The sequence below is a fragment of the Corythoichthys intestinalis genome, chromosome 19, assembly GCF_030265065.1.
Source record: "Corythoichthys intestinalis isolate RoL2023-P3 chromosome 19, ASM3026506v1, whole genome shotgun sequence".
NCBI lineage: Eukaryota > Metazoa > Chordata > Actinopteri > Syngnathiformes > Syngnathidae > Corythoichthys > Corythoichthys intestinalis.
In genome coordinates this window covers 23,159,879-23,176,583 of record NC_080413.1, presented here as the reverse complement: position 1 = coordinate 23,176,583, position 16,705 = coordinate 23,159,879, and the positions used below count along the sequence as shown (strand labels likewise).

The 16,705-nt window shown below is 39.3% G+C and overlaps 1 protein-coding gene across 2 annotated transcripts in view; it reads left to right on the top strand.

The window, feature by feature from the left end:
• Positions 1 to 14,091, top strand: part of ezrb (ezrin b) — a 43,225-nt gene extending 29,134 nt beyond the window's left edge. For both annotated transcript variants that reach the window (XM_057823226.1, XM_057823225.1), the window contains 5 exons: positions 1,171 to 1,301; positions 4,068 to 4,228; positions 6,135 to 6,227; positions 6,325 to 6,654; positions 10,777 to 14,091. In XM_057823226.1, coding sequence (XP_057679209.1) covers positions 1,171 to 1,301; positions 4,068 to 4,228; positions 6,135 to 6,227; positions 6,325 to 6,654; positions 10,777 to 10,941 — 880 coding nt within the window. In that variant the 3' untranslated portion in view covers positions 10,942 to 14,091. The remainder of the gene's footprint in view (positions 1 to 1,170; positions 1,302 to 4,067; positions 4,229 to 6,134; positions 6,228 to 6,324; positions 6,655 to 10,776) is intronic.
• Positions 14,092 to 16,705: the final 2,614 nt, after the last annotated feature.

Sequence of the window (16,705 nt, the reverse complement as noted above, 5' to 3'; positions counted from 1 at the left end):
CATGCATAGTAGCTACCAAGGTGGCTTTAACCCAGTCTTTTAATATTGTCTTTTGTTCTACACAAGCTGTCAGCAAGATTTACTAAACATGACTATATCTGAGTTTGAAGCTTCCTCCCATATTCCGTAAACATACATGTTAGCTTCATTGTAGATTGTAAAACTGTAGACTTTGACTCTAAAGACGCTAAAGGTTTTTTTTTTTTTTTTTTTAATTGTCCCCGTAATATGCTGGCAACTAGTCCAGAGTATACCAGGAGTTTTGTTCAGTCATCCAGGATATGGCACAGATCTGTGGCGTATGCTTGTGTTTCATTGAGGGGAAAAAAAGTGTGACCACCTCGGTTGGGAAAGAAACAAGAGTGCCAGAAATCAAGTCTCCAAACACAAGCAGCTACAGTAGAAAAAAACCCCACCAGAAATATGCTCGATTTTTCGCTAGTCATTTTTATCTAAGCCTCCCACGGCTGTTAATACGACAAGATCACTGATTCGCTTATTTCGACCGTCATTAAAAAAGGGATTCAGGATCAGACAGATCTTCCAATCATCCTGCAGAGAACCAGAGCATCCGGGCCAGCTGAGCCCCGCCCACTGCTTATAGACCCTTTAGACACAGAGCGTCCAATGGGGGGGGTTAAACCCAGCCTTCAACCAATGACTTATCTCGTTTCGCTGTAGTGGAACAATGTACTCTCAACTCTGGATACGCGCAGCTTCCGCACTGTTTAAAGGACTGTGAAGCTGCGTGAATGAACGAAAAGCAAGCCGTATCGTAACCGGTGAGAAGAAGCTAATTCTGAACAAAAGTTGAGCATGTTGTAGCATGTATTTAGTCAATGACATGTATACACAACAATTGACAATTGATCACTTATTTTTTTGACGTTTTGGTCGAAGCTGAACTTCCCTTGCAGTCTTAGAGCAATAGTCTCTGCTACCGATCACCAGCAAACGCAAAAGAAAATGGATGGACCTAAAGTAAATGGACGGACATATTTCTACGCTTGCTGGTATACAATGTGCTGCCATCTGGGATCAACAGTGATTGCGTTGTAGGCGACTAGGTGTCGTGTCCATTAATGCACGCCTATGCAAGTGTTCATCTGCTGTTGCTAAACATGACATGAAACCTCTCATGTATCTTTGATGGCTAATGCTTATCCTCAGGGCCAAGCTGGAGAAGGAGAAGGAGAAGAGGGAGACCATTGAGAGGGAGAAGGAGCAGATGGAGCTGGATAAGAAAGAAATAATGTCGAGGCTCCAGCAGTTCCAGGAGAAGACCAAGAAGGCAGAACAAGGTGCGATGGAAAAAAAGTGGTTGGATGAACGTGTTGAGGTGTTTCGGTGCTTTAAACAAGAATATAGAGAAATCAAAATTATGTTAATTGTTTCCTTTGACAGTTGTGTACTTGTTACCATATATATTCAAAATAAATATTTTAGGTGGCAACTTATAAAGATGATAATGCTTTTCCCCCCACTCGTGACAAGGGATCACTCGACACATACTAGTATATAACTTTTGGTGCCAGGATTACACAATAAAAAGTAGAATGTCAACTCATTAGTTCTCACAGGTGATTGGCCAAAAGGTCAAACTCTGTGTGTTCACCTTTAACCCCTTATACTGACTCCATTTTAAAAGCTGGAAAAAAAGTTTCGAAACACAAGTTGACAATTTATTCAGAGTCGAGAACAATCAGACAGCAACGCGAAAACAGCAAACAGACCCAGACGAAGAGGAAAGCTGGTCCAGGGTCACCAATCAAAAGATTCCCGAGATAAATGTGAGCAATTAGTTAATTATTCAGTCTTTTAAAGGCTCTTGGGGGGTGGGTTGTGGTCCGGAAGAAGTTCAGTTCAGTTCAGTTTAAGTTTATTGTCCCCTAAGAAGGGGAAACTTGTCTTACAGCAGGTAAGCATACAGATAGCAGATAACACAACAACTCATACACATACAATAAAATAACACAGACTACAAATTTAAAATGCCATAGACAGAAGAAGGGTGTGTTTGGGTGTTGTTTAGGGTTATTGTCTGTTGTGGATTGGGCAGGAGAGTTTGGGCATAACTCTTGTCAGGGCAACAAGAGTTGAGGATTTTGCTAGCCTCAGCGCCACGTGAGTGCTGAGTGTCAACTTCTCAGTCGCGGGTTCCTCTGTTATCAGATGTTCCTTGTGGGAGGAGAAGATATCTTCATTGTTCTGGACTGTCCAAGGTTGGTTACCAGAAGAGCTGATGGTGGGATTTGGTGGTCCAGACATGGGCTAGTAGGCTGCTTGGCCATCACCTGTTTGTCTTGCTCAGTCAGCTGCATCACGCGCGCGTTGGGCTTCTGTAGTCAGCAGGCATCCTGTAGTTGTTATGGCCCTTATCTGCCCATTTTCTTGGCGCTGCAAATTCTAATCTATCCAAGTCCAACTATTCATACTTAAAATATGTCCTACTTATTTTCTTAAACTATGATTTAAATGCTATTTATTTTATATTGGGCATGTTAAAGTAATACAAACCGTCAAACTGTAAATATGGGAAAGTATACTATTCTCTTCAGTCTTAATACTTTGTTCCTAACTTCATATCACTAACACTGCTTGCACACTTACTCTGCCCTGTCACAACCTAATCTGACCTACTTCCCCTCCTTCTATCATTTTGGTGACTAGGGGTATCCCTTCCCCACATGATGTCCATTCAGTAAAGAACTTGTAATGCTACTTACGGCTAGCCAACATATAGGCTACTGTATATTTTGTCATGTTTGTTTATCATTATTTCTGTCTTTTCATTCTTTCTCTTTGTCCCCTTATACCGTCTTCTATCCAGCTTATTTAATGAATACACAATAAAATATAAACAACCATAATGGAATATACTCATTTTTTTGGAACAAACTTTCAGCCTTTAAAGTCACAGTCGACAAATCGGTCCTCAAGGTCCGCTGTGGGTCCTGGTTTTTGTCCATACCGTTCGAGCTCAGACAGTTTAACCAATGAGGTTTATGCTTAAACAAGCAGCGTCTGAGTGCAATCAACCTATTACACTTGTAGCGGATTGGTGCAAAGGTGTCGTCTTGTTTTGTTGGAACAAAATCCTGCACCCAGTGCGGCCCTTTGTGGAATAACCTAACCTAACCTAACCTAACCTAACCTAACCTAACCTAACCTAACCTAACCTAACCTAACCTAACCTATACTAACCCCAGTAAATAATAACCCTAATACAATACTATTTTATACTTACAAACCCTATAATATATACCTTAAATTATAATAAAACCATTTAGAAACACAATTTAACATATAACATAAAAATGCAATACATATGACTTCAAATTGAACGATACAAAAACAATTAGACACACAGAAAAAAGGAACACTTACAAATACAAGAAATTATCAGTTGAACATTGAACACCAAAAAGAGAATGCCAAGGGGATTAAGATTTTTTGGGGGATCAAGTTCAGTGCTTTGTCCTGAAGAAGGTCACACAAGACCGAAACGTCGACAAGGGGTTGCAGACTTTTACAGATTTGGGGGATTTGGGATTTTTTAATTTTTTTGTATTTTCTATATTTTTTCAAAACAAAGACAAGGCACACACATGCCCACATAAAAAAACAACAAACATACAAACAACACCTACAAAAACACATACAAGACAATTACGTTATTAATTATATAGCAAAGGCGGCTTCACAAAGGAAAAAAAACATAACTATGAGGACTGACATGGACTGGACTCCGATCTACTATAACAGTGGATGTCGAGTCTTGAACGGGCAGTATGGCACCATGAAGACGGACCGTACACGTACTCCTCGAGGGGACTTAGGTCCCCGAGGGAAGTCCCAGATCACTCACCTAACCCTAACCCTGATAGATGAGGAAAATATTAATATAAAAATATTAATAACGTAGAGTACAATTTAAAATGTTATGTCATCATTCAGGAATTCATGCCACAGTCAATTAGAATCAGAAGATGCATCGTTTGTCGTAATAACGCTGTTGATTCTCCTATTACTTCTCAATGTATATTTTAAAATTGCATATATTTTAGATTTACAGGAGCAGATGCAGAGGGCCATGATTTTGGAGCAGGAGCGTCTTAAAGCAGAAAAGGAGGCCGCCCGTCTGGAGTCAGAGCGTCAGGCTGCACTGTTGGCTAAAGAAGCATTGGCTCGTCAAGCAGAGACCCAATTGATGAGTCATGAGCAGCTGGTCAGTCTTCCATTTAAGCTTTTCTTATTATTATTTTGTTGTTTACAAGAGACACCACCAAATTTCCCATAATCAAGTTACCAGTGTTGTCTGTAATCTGATTGCTTTCTTTCAGTAACGAGCAATCTAACGCGTTCAGTTTTCCAAGCCAGTAATCTGGATTAAAGTTAGTTTACTCAGTGCCTGTGTGTTACTATTTTGTTGTTGCCTCATATTGTATGTAGAATGAAGAATACTGTAGTCATGTACGAAGAGCATTTGAATAGAAAATACTGCTCTTGAGTTTTGGAGTGACATCACATCTCACGTTTTCTCATTGGAAAAAAAACGGGTCACGTGTATTACCATGCTATGTGCGCGCCGTCTGCCACAGCGGTCAACAACATAGCCTGGCTACCTATCAGGATGCTAACAGTAAAGGAGCCGGTGAGATACAACAAACGGCTGCATTTGCTCACTGGAGATATAGCCATTACTTCACATATCCGTCCAGTAAAGATGACAAAAATATCTCCGTGCGTTGCAAACTCTGCGCTGGCTCAGAAAGACTGTCGACCGCTAAAAACTCTACATCCAATTCAACAAGGAAGCACTTGGAATTACAGCACAACGTGAAAAAACTCGAAACAAAGCCGACAGGTGACGAAACAGCCAGCACTTCTACAGTTTGTAACCAGCCTTTATAATATGTGTAGTTATGTACATTTTATAGTTGGAGTTTGTAATCATAGAGTTTTACATTTGTGGGACTGGGGGAAAAGCACGTTGAAGACTCTGAAACAAAAGTCAAAAGTTTGGACACCATCATTTTTGCGTTTTATATATTTTCACTTACGAAGACATAAAAACTATGAACGAACATGTGGAATGGCAAAAAATAGTGAAATAACTGAAAACAGGTTTTGTATTCTACATTCTTCAAAGTATCCACCTTTGAGGTGTCTCCAAACTTTTGGCCAATACTGTATATATACAGGATATACACATCTTGACACTGTTGTAGTTAATTCAACTGTTCAAGTTGTCATTGGTAGCGTTTGAAAGCTTAGGTTTAAAGAAATTCTAAACATCCATCTTGCCTCCTCTGGTGTAGTTTTGGCTAAGCAAAGCAAAGCATAGTCTCCAAGGTGCTAGTCACATGATCTGTTCGAAAAATGATTTTGACCCATTATGAAAACTTTCTGTTGAAGTATTTTTGTTCATTTCATTTTTTGTTGTTGTATGTTTTATTGCTTTACAACTTTTATAGACAGCATTTTAACGGCTAGGTCTTTATTTCAAAGGGGAAGTTCAGAATTTTTTACGTTAGGCTTAATCTTGGAGTTAGCGGGGGTTTGATTAGTCGTTGCAGTTGATTTCAACAAATTTCGTGCAGTTTGGTAGTTATTTGTTAGTATTGGGGCTCTGGAATGGCTGAGCTAGGACGAGTCAATGGTGGTTGAAATCAACTCCATCAACTAATTAAACCCCCGCTAACTCAAAGATTAAGCCTTATGTGAAAAACTCAATTACACGCGGTGACATTTTTCTGTTATTTTTATTTTGAGGCAGCAAAAGGAGAAAAATTGGTGAAAAGTAACTGATAAGTTACTTTTAAAGTAACTTAGTTACTTTGATAATAAAGTAATCAGTAAAGTAACTACATTACGTTTTTGAGGTGTAATCAGAAATCAGTAATTAAATTACTTTTTTAAGTAATCCGTGACAACACTGCAAGTTACATCGTATTTTTTTAAGATTGCCACTCTTTGCTCCCTCACATACTACACATAGAAACCAATGCTAGATATGATAATATAATTTCACATTTTATTTCTAGTAATTTAGTAAATACCGTGACAAGTAAATTTCAAATCAACTTTTAAAAGACTGTTCTTAAAATCTAATTGTTCATTTTTTGTGTCAGGCTTTAGAGCTGAAGGAGCACACATCTAGGATCAGTCAGCTGGAGGAGGCCAGGAGATCCAAGGAGAACGAAGCAGACACATGGCAGCTCAGGGTGAGAACTTGGACTTGACAGGAAGTATTTAAAAAAATGCACGAGAATCAATGGATTTCTAAGATGCACTGTGTTTGCAACATTTGTTTCTTACTAGGCTAGGGAGGCCCAGGACGATCTGATCAAGACCAAGCAGGAGCTGCACATGGTGATGATGGCGGGACCACCTGTGCACCCAAAGCCGACATCGGTTCCGACGTGGATACCGTCGCCGCCAATGTCGAGGGAGATGCCAACAGAGATGCCGCTTCCACCGCCTCCCGCTTTCGTCATGTACGATAACCACGAAGACAACAGTGACAACGACGAGAGCAACAGCCAACACAGCGCTGAACTGCATTCCGTCTACCAGCACAACGGCATCCCTGCAGAGGAGGATCGCCAGACAGAGGCCGAGAAGAACGAACGTGTACAGAGGCAGCTCAAGGTACCGTACAGTGTTGTTAATTTTATTTTTTAAAAAGTAATTAATTACAGTTACAAATGACTTCTCCCAAAAAGTAATTGTGTTAGTAACTCAGTTACCTTAATGTAAGAGTAATTCGTTACTTGGCAAAGTAACCGGTGTTATTTTCATGTATTACAGTGGGGCAAATAAGTATTTAGTCAAACACTAATTGTGCAAGTTCTCCAACTTGAAAATATTAGAGAGGCCTATAATTGTCAACGTGGGTAAACCTCAACCATGAGAGACAGAATGTAGAAAAAAATCCTAGAAAAGCACATTGTTTGATTTTTAAAGAATTTATTTGCAAATCATGGTGGAAAATAAGTATTTGGTCAATACCAAAAGTTCATCTAAATACTTTGTTATGTACCCTTTGTTGGCAATAAGAGGCCAAACGTTTTCTGTAACTCTTCACAAGCTTTTCACACACTGTTGCTGGTATTTTGGCCCATTCCTCCATGGAGATCTCCTCTAGAGCAGTGATGTTTTAGGGCTGTCATTGGACAACACGGACTTTCAACTCCCTCCACATATTTTCTATGGGGTTGAGATCTGGAGACTGGCTAGGCCACTCCAGGACCTTGAAATGCTTCTTACGAAGCCATTTGTTGCCCTGGCTGTGTGTTTGGGATCATTGTCATGCTGAAAGACCCAGCCACGTCTCATATTCAATGCCCTTACTGATGGAAGGAGATTTTCACTCAAAATTTCTCGATACATGGCCCCATTCATTCTTTCCTTTACACAGAACAGTCGTCCTGGTCCCTTTGCAGAAAAACAGCCCCAAAGCATGATGTTTCCACCCCCATGCTTCACAGTGGGTATGGTGTTCTTCGGATGCAATTCAGTATTCTTTCGTCTCCAAACACGAGAACCTGTGTTTCTACCAAAAAGTTCTATTTTGGTTTCATCTGACCATAACACATTCTCCCAGTCCTCTTCTGGATCGTCCAAATGCTCTCTAGTGAACCGCAGACAGGCCTGGACGTGTACTTTCTTCAGCAGGGGGACAAGTCTGGCAGTGCAGGATTTGAGTCCATGGCGGTGCATTGTGTTACTGATAGTAGCCTTTGTTACTGTGGTCCCAGCTCTCTGTAGGTCATTCACTAGGTCCCCCTGTGTGGTTCTGGGATTTTTGCTCACGGTTCTTGTTGTCATTTTGACGCCACGGGCTGAGATCTTGCATGAAGCCCCAGTTCGAGGGAGATTATCAGTGGTCTTGTATGTCTTCCATTTTCTAATAATTGCTCCCACAGTTGATTTCTTTACACCAAGCGTTTTACCTATTGCAGATTCAGTCTTCCCAGCCTGGTGCAGGTCTACAATTTTGTCTCTGGTGTCCTTCGACAGCTCTTTGGTCTTGGCCATTGTGGAGTTTGGAGTGTGACTGACTGAGATTGTGGACAGGTGTCTTTTAAACCGATGAGTTAAAACAGGTACCATTAATACAGGTAACGAGTGGAGCCTCATTAGAAGTTAGAAGAAGTTAGACCTCTATGACAGCCAGAAATCTTGCTTGTTTGTAGGTGACCAAATACTTGTTTCCACTCTAATTTGGAACTAAATTCTTTAAAAATGAAACAATGTGATTTTCTGTTTTTTTCACCACATTCTGTCTCTCATGGTTGAGGTTTACCCATGTTGACAAATACAGGCCTCTCTAATCTTTTCAAGTAGGAGAACTTGCACAATTGGTGGTTGACTAAATGCTTATTTGCCCTACTGTACATGATCCATTCTATAACGTCTCTCACATCACATATGTTTATATTAACTGATTGAATTGAACTGTTTTTTTCTTCATTCCAAAGAAAAACATAGGTCACACTATCTGAAGTTCAAAGGGTTTTTGTGACAATAGGCCCTAGCCCAATTCTTTACCCTAAACATAACAACACAGGGGTATCATGGATATTGCGATAATTAGACAGTAACATTTGCTATGTTTGGAAGTCATTTAATGTTGTGAATTAACCGTTAAAGTTGTGAAAATTGCTTCCGTTTTTGCATTAGTTCCCTTCAGTCTACTGTCGACATGTCAAAGTTTTAAAACTGTTTTATCATTTAAAGATAGATTCAAGTCAAGATTTTGCCGATTTAGGAGTGTTTTAAATAAAAATTACTTATGTTCGTTAGGAAGGTTCGCTACAACAGAGCCTTCCTGAGAAGTCTACTGCTTTAAGATGGCGGCTCTTTACTAACGCCGGCGAGTCTATCATTTCGCATCTAGTTCTCTATACATGTGCTAACACCACCAAGTCTGTCATTTCCCATCTAGTTCTATATACATGTGATATCTACCGTTGCATCATGTGGGCATAGTTTTTAGGCTGTCTGCTGCAGTCCGGTAATATTGGATTTGCAACGGCGTCACAGGTCCCATCCCAGCTCGTCACAACCACTCTGCTCTCTTCGTGTCTCTCAGACATTTCTCGCGTCATTCAACCAATATAGTAACGCACGCCTTTACTTCCTCAGTAACGGTAAGGGCGTTGCAAAGATGAGAAAAGTAATTAATTAGATTACTCACTACCAAAAAAATAATGGCGTTATACTCTAACGCCGTTATTAACAACACTGCCCATAGCGAACTTTACTGCCCCAGGGCTACAGTTGATATCAAAAATTGATAGAGGGCTAGTTTAGTACTATCGTTATATTTGTCACAAAAAAAAAAATCAACCAGGTAAATTGTTTTTATGTTTATTTATAACCTGATAAGTGAAAAGTACCCCACAAATTTTAAGTTCTGTATTATACCTATCTGGAGGATGACCAAACCAACCGTAAAAGAGCTCTGAAACTACAGATATGTTCAGACCACACGTCTTAGTGCACAGATCCATTTTTCCGCGTGTTTAGAGGAGCAATAATAAGACATCTCACAACAATGCGTTTAGTAAAGTGACTCAAATGTGCAGATGTAGCAAAATGTCACAAGGTTAGTAATAGAACAATGCTAAGCAAACATCGTAACATATTTAAAGGAAAAGACGAGCGCTAGCCTAAGTTACGAAATGTGAAATATAGTTGATCAAAGACAGTATATGCAAATCACAAATTTCCTAGAACTATGATAATGAAGAATATAATGTTCAAGCTTGAGGTTGACCAATATCGGATTTTCAAATGCCGATACCTTAAAAAATTTCCAGCCGATTGCCAATATCCAAAGCCACAGGCCGATATACCATTTTTTCTCAAGCACGCAGTTTATGAAAGGCTTTAAAAAAAATTTTTTTTATTACAATTTACAATGATGACCTGAGACTTAAAGGATTAATTCGGTCTAGTGCTACCAAACCAACGGATGCAGCACTTCTTATTATGATTATACACACGCAGTGAGAACAGAACATTATTTACACATATTTAAAACCACCAAGACATCACGACGAGTTATAAAAAAGTGAGAGTGAGTTAAGGGGGACGGTCACCAATGCTTAAGCTGAAGCTAACGCGAATGCTACGCCAATGCTACGAGTTACATTCAGAGTGTAAGGATAACTCAGTAAACAATGCATATTCTCTCATGCAAGATATATATATATATTTTTAAAATAATTACAAAACAGACAAACCTGAAGCGTGCTGCAGCAGCCTGCCTTCAAGCTGTTGAAGGGTCCTTCTGGGGTCCTACCGTAAGTCAGCTGCGACCACAGTTGCCTGATCAAAATGACTTTTTATTGGCTTTTTTGTTGTTGTTGTCTTTAACTGGTTGATGGCCGATCATTGAAAAAAGTCCATATATCGGCCCGGTATATCGGTTGCTCTCTCGTTTAAATACAAAAATTGACACCATTTGCAAGTCCAAGCTACTCTCTTTGAGTCACACCATTTTGATGCAGTCAGTTAATATAAAAAGTAGGTCAGAAAATTTGCACACCCAGTTCAGCTGGACATGTCTGACTGCAGCCATACTTTGAAAAATGTAGCCAAGAACGCATTTAAATCCACTTATGCATGAGGCCTAGATGGGACTTGATAATATCTGCTTCCATGCAACTTGGCCTGTTTAGACCTTTAGAAAACTGTCTCGAATTGGGTCACTTCAACCTTCGATGTGAACTTTGCCTAACTTATAGCACTTCTCCTCTTTAGGATCTAACTGCCGAGCTGGCTCACTTACGCGACGAGTCCAAGAACACCCAGAATGACATCCTGCACTCGGCGAATGTACGGGAAGGCCGAGACAAATACAAAACTCTGCGACAGATCAGACAAGGGAACACAAAGCAGAGGATTGACGAGTTTGAGGCCTTATAAGGAAGGAGCCTCTGCCGCTTGAGCAACCCTTTCTGAATTGTCACCCGTTATTCAAATTGGAAGGTCATAAGCGCATCAGATACTTAGCACCAAAATACTTTCTAATCGTATTTGTATCATAGACTTCACTATCAGTTGACGGGACAAGGGGCTCGTGGACGATCCGTAGGGGGCCTATTTTCAAAAACTTAAAATTCCAATATTTTCAAAACCAAAGCCGTTAGTGACCTAAAACCAAAACAGGCACCTCCCTTACAGTAGGTATTTAAGTCTCCATGAGCAGCGACATAAAACATTTTAAAGTGGTTCCCTAATAAAATCTCGATTAATTATTATTTTTTTTATACTAGTATAAAAAAACTTGCTATACTGGCTATAAAATTCTCAAATTTTAGGCTACATGCACAAAACTCACCAAATGTGGGGATAATCAACTATATTTTCAGGATCAATAGCAATATTTAACATAACATGTAAGTTTTTGCCCCAAAAAACAACTTATTAAAAAAAAAAAAAAATTTGTGCGTGTTTTTAACAGCTAATAAATCACTCAATTTTCACATCAGAAAATTTAGGAAAGCATGTAGAATCATCTTAATTTTACTCAACAAAAGGAAAATTGGCTTTTTTTTTTTTTTTACATATATAGTATATATATACATTCACAACAATTAGGTTGAATTCTGATGTCGCTATTGCCTTAGCACGTCTTGTTACATGTTTTACATGTTACATAAAATAAAACACGTAAAAAGCGAAAAGCGGGAAAAAAAATTGAATGGACACAGAAATGTGAAAATGACTACTTTTTGCCAACAAACGGGCAGTTGGCCAAAAATGACCTGATCATTTGAATGAATACTTACGCTACTGTATAGACTTCATAATGTGTTGACATGACACGGGGCGCAGGGCCGATCAGTAGGGGGCCTATTTTCAAAAATTTCAAGTTCAAATATTTTCAAAACCAAAGCTGCTACCGACCTAAAACCAAAACAGGCACCTTCGCCATATATGAGTCTCCATGAGCAGTGGCGTCAAAAAATTCAAAGTCGTTCCCATATAAAATCCCGATCAATTATTTTTTTATATAAGTATAACAAAACTTTTTAAATTCTCACATTTTACACTAGATACACAAAAATCACCAAATGCAGAGATAATCACCTATATTTTCAGGATCAATAGCAATATTTAACATATCATGTCAAGTATCATATCAAGTTTTTGCCCAAAATAGCTACTTAAATTTTTTTCAACAGCTAATAAATCACTAAATTTTCACATCAGATACTTAAATCTTGAGGAAAACATGCATAATCAATTATAAATAATTTATGAATAGATTATCAATAAATTATGTATGCAATCACAACTTATTATAGAATAGAATAGCCCTTTATTGTCATTATACAGTTGCATAGTTAGTTATGTATTTGTAGTGAATAAGGCTAGCGGCCGCTTGACGTAAACAGAACTTTTCTGGTGAAAATTATTTTGAATAAATGCTTCAATCCCCGAATTCTTCATAGATATGGATGTCAGTCTCGATCCTTGGTTAAAAACAAACAAAAAAAAAAAGGGGAATAAGCGTCTATTTTATGTAAATATTGCAAACTATGATGCCAATGCAGTAGCGGCTGATTTCTCCCATTGATTTTTTTCTCAAGTTTAAAAATGCATGCATGGTACGAAAAATATAATAATTGAATCCTCGAACAAATCACTCCTGAGACAATCATTCCCGTTTGTATGCGGCACAGCTTTCGTACTTCTTCAAAAATCCAAGCTTAAATCTGGCTTTTACAAGAGCGTGTGCTTCGAATGACTATTACTAAATGAAGCTGAGCCTCCTATGGTAAGGCGTGACACAAAGAATGACAAAGTGTCAGGTCAATAGAGTTTTGAAGTCTATGGCTACTGTGTATGGATACAAAACAAAATATACATCACAAAACAAAGAGCTTTTTAAGTTGAAAATTCTTCTAAATAAATGCGTACATCCTGCAATTTCTATAGATGTGAACATGGAACGGTATAGATTCTTGGCTAAAAGCAGGAAAAAAAAAAAAAAAAAAAAACGGGCAGTTATCATTCATTTTACACAAATATTTCGAGCTAAAATTACACTACTGTGTAAATCCAACGTGGAGGCCATCACAAGACAAAGAGCTTTTTAAGCTGAAAATTCTTGTAAATAAATGCGTACATCCCTTAATTTCTTTAGATATGAACATTTTCCACCTAAATCTGGCATTTGAACGCAGCATGTGTTTGAGTTTATCACAGTGAAAGCCAAATGCTCTGCCTGGGTCGTCCCCCAACGGGGAGGCGTGGAGCAATGTTTGTGGGAGCTGTCTTGTCAACTGATGGTAAAGTCTATGTTTGCACCATCGTTGTATGTTAATCAATGCAAGAGACATCTGCTGTTCCAAAATTTAATTGTTGACATAGAAGGAAAATAGCTCACTGTGACAATTCAGAAAGGGGTCACGTGTTTATGTGCTGTCTTCAAACACTAGATGGCTCTACGCTTGTTTAAATTCATACTAGTTTAATATTTATGAAGTATATGGGACATTAAAAAGGGTGTTTTATTTTGGTTTGTATATTTTTGCTAACAATACAAATTAAACACTTATATATTGACCAAAATAATGTTATTGTCTGATGTTCCCTGCTTTTAGTTTCGGATCATTTGATGAAAGAGATTTTATTGTAAAACTTTGTGTTTTTATTGTGACATATATTTACAGCGGCATGCCATTAAATCAGTTATTTTCTGGTTTACATTGCCATTCAGCTGAAAAGAGGAAGAGTGTTATCTGTCTTCAGATCCAGTGTTGACACTTTGTGTATCTATAGGTGTCATGTTTTGGCACACTTAACAGTGTCTTTAGTGAGTGTGCCTTTCCAAGCTGATGCCCAAGCAGGATAAAGCCTCAAGATTTCTTTTAGCAAAAAAGAAAAAACACACACAAAAAAAATATGAATGTAACTTTTAAATTTTAGATTTTGTGCGCGACCTCTGAGGATGAGGTGAATGTAGTATTTTGATTAAGAAGTTTAGGGACTCTTGACAGTTGTCAACAGCAACAAAACATCTTTGTGTTTAACATATATTGCCAATAAAAAACAAATGTGATCATATTTCGGCGTGCTTTTTTTGTCTTTAGGTCCTTTTGAATTAAGTAACAAGAAAAAATGGAAAATTATCAAACTGAAGACAGCATTCACAAGCTATGTTTAGAATCAAAGTAGAATATGCAGGGCTGTCAACAGACTTCCAGGGGACCATTAGAGGGCCTGAAGGGAATAGGTACTGTTGTCGCACACACCATATAATTATTTGCATTAGTGTAACACATTCATTATAGTAAGGTATCTAACTATAGTTTAGGCAGACTTCACTTCATGCCCTTTGACACAGTAAAGTGAATCACCTTATCAGCCCTGTCGGGGCTCATGAGGGGGAATGAGAAAGATATTACCGTTTCTCGTAGGCACCGTCTAACTGTTTGCATTACTCTAACACACGTAATACAATCAATCAGGGAATAGTATTATTTCTCACATGTACTGTAGGACTGTTTGTACTACTCTAACACACCTAGTATAAAATAAATAGAACTTACACCATAGTTTAATGAAAAGAAGCAGAATAGATACACAATGCCATCTTATCACAGAAGCCTTACGTGTGCATCACGAGCAAGACTGACGCACCAACTCTCGCAATCAGTTCTCCCGGCCACTCCAAGGACAAAGAGCAGGGCGCTCTGTCCTAAAACAAGTAGCATCGACCGCCCAACAAGGATATAAAGTTGATAACGCGCGCTTGGGACGTCAAGACCGGGGGCCACGAAGGATGACGCACAAACCTAACCGCCCAAAACCGGCCACAGAGGGATGATCCCAAGACAACACCCAGCCACACCTTCGGCCCGGCCCACTCCACCGCAGCTTTCAAAAAGACTGGACACTGAGATAACAAACGTTCGATGCTAGGAAACATTTCTATTTAGCCTTGTTTTGGATCCAGCAGCGTCCCTCTGTCTGTTTTTTCCCTTGTTTTTTGACCATTGTCAACGAATAAATTGTCAACCTGTTTTCGGCGAGCCTTCTTCAAACTTTGGGAACATGGAGTCACTACAAGGGGTTAACATGGGAGTGAACGTGCGGAAAGTCAGCCCCACCGGTTGGCCTGTGGGAGCAGTGCCGGCAAAGCGGCACTTCGTTCGGCTGGTGGTGTTTCCGCGGGTTGGCGGAGGGGGCCAAATTCCTTCAGCACCCCCACCGCCCACCCCTGAAACCAGCTTGTCATGACAACATACGTACTTTAACGCTTTGCAAGCAATGACAGTGTAAATTTTCAAATTATTCAATTTGAGATGGACAGTTAAATTTAACAGACCGTAATGTGTTGTGACACAATGTAAACAAAGAATTTCCATCTAATGTCCCATGTAGGCTACAATACAAAACAACTGAGAGTGCTATGCCTGCATGCTAAGCAACAAAACAGTATAACCAAACATCCTGGCCTGTCGACTCCACATCCCTGGGGTTATCAAGCCCTCAAACAGTGATGCGCCTAGATTTTTTGACAGCAAAGTCATTGATAACATCAGTGAAATCCAGTTTTTGAGCAAGCTCACGCTCAATGGTGAGCATGGTGTTACTGGCATGCCCAAGGGGCCGCTGTCCCCTATAACATGACCAGCTTTACCGATTTGGCGCTGACGAAGAGGTGGGCGAGCGTAAGGGGGTGAAATAGGAGTTGTTGAGAGTTGTTGCACGGTAGCACTGAGTTAAGTGGCTGTGAGTCCCCCATTGTTGATAAAAGTTCCAGCAAAAAGCCATCCAACGTGTCTGCGTTTCTATGCACATTGCCCCCTTCTGAAGGAAGACCCGGACGAACTGACGACAAACGAGCCGTCCACCCGTCCACTCCAGACTATGGTGCGGACTTCAGAGCACCGCAACTTACCATAAAGTGCAGTTTGGTAACAATGGCTAGGTTGTTAAGCCTGCCCTTTGAAATGGGGGAATATTATTTTCATTTTACTGAAGGCTCGCTTTCCTTCACTTAGTCACTGTCAAAGACAAGAAAATGCGAAGAACTTGAATGCGCCAGAGCGGGTTTAAACCATTCTCTGCTAAGGCAGGGGTAGGGGGTGTTGTGCAAAAAAAGAAAAATATATATACAGTATATTTGAAATATTTAATATGTTACAGTTTTTAAGTACAGTGGGGAGAACAAGTATTTGATACACTGCCAATGGGAAAACCCATAGGCAGTGTATCAAATACTTGTTCTCCCCACTGTATATATTGAGTAAAACATAATATTTAATCAGACAATGATTTAGATAAAAAAGAAATATGTGAACATAAAGTAAAGTAAATTAAGGGTCAGGTTATATGAAGAGCTACATACTTGGATGTGAAATCATTGCTATCATGACTTTGTCAGGCTGCTGCTTACCATTGTAAAACAGGAAAAACAATACAAAGTGATTCCAGTACAACTTTTTATGGCAAACCTACTATGGGGGACAACTAACACATTCACTCTCAGCCATTTTCACCAGAGCAAGGCCCTTTGCTCCCTGCCGTTTTTCTGGATTTTGACTGATTTTGCAAGGCCCACAGAAAATTCTGTTCTATTGCTATATAAACATGGAACCCACCAAAGGAAAGATTAGACTCTCTTCTTTCAGCAGAAAAAAAAGTAAGTTCATGTTTTTCCATTCTTTCGAAA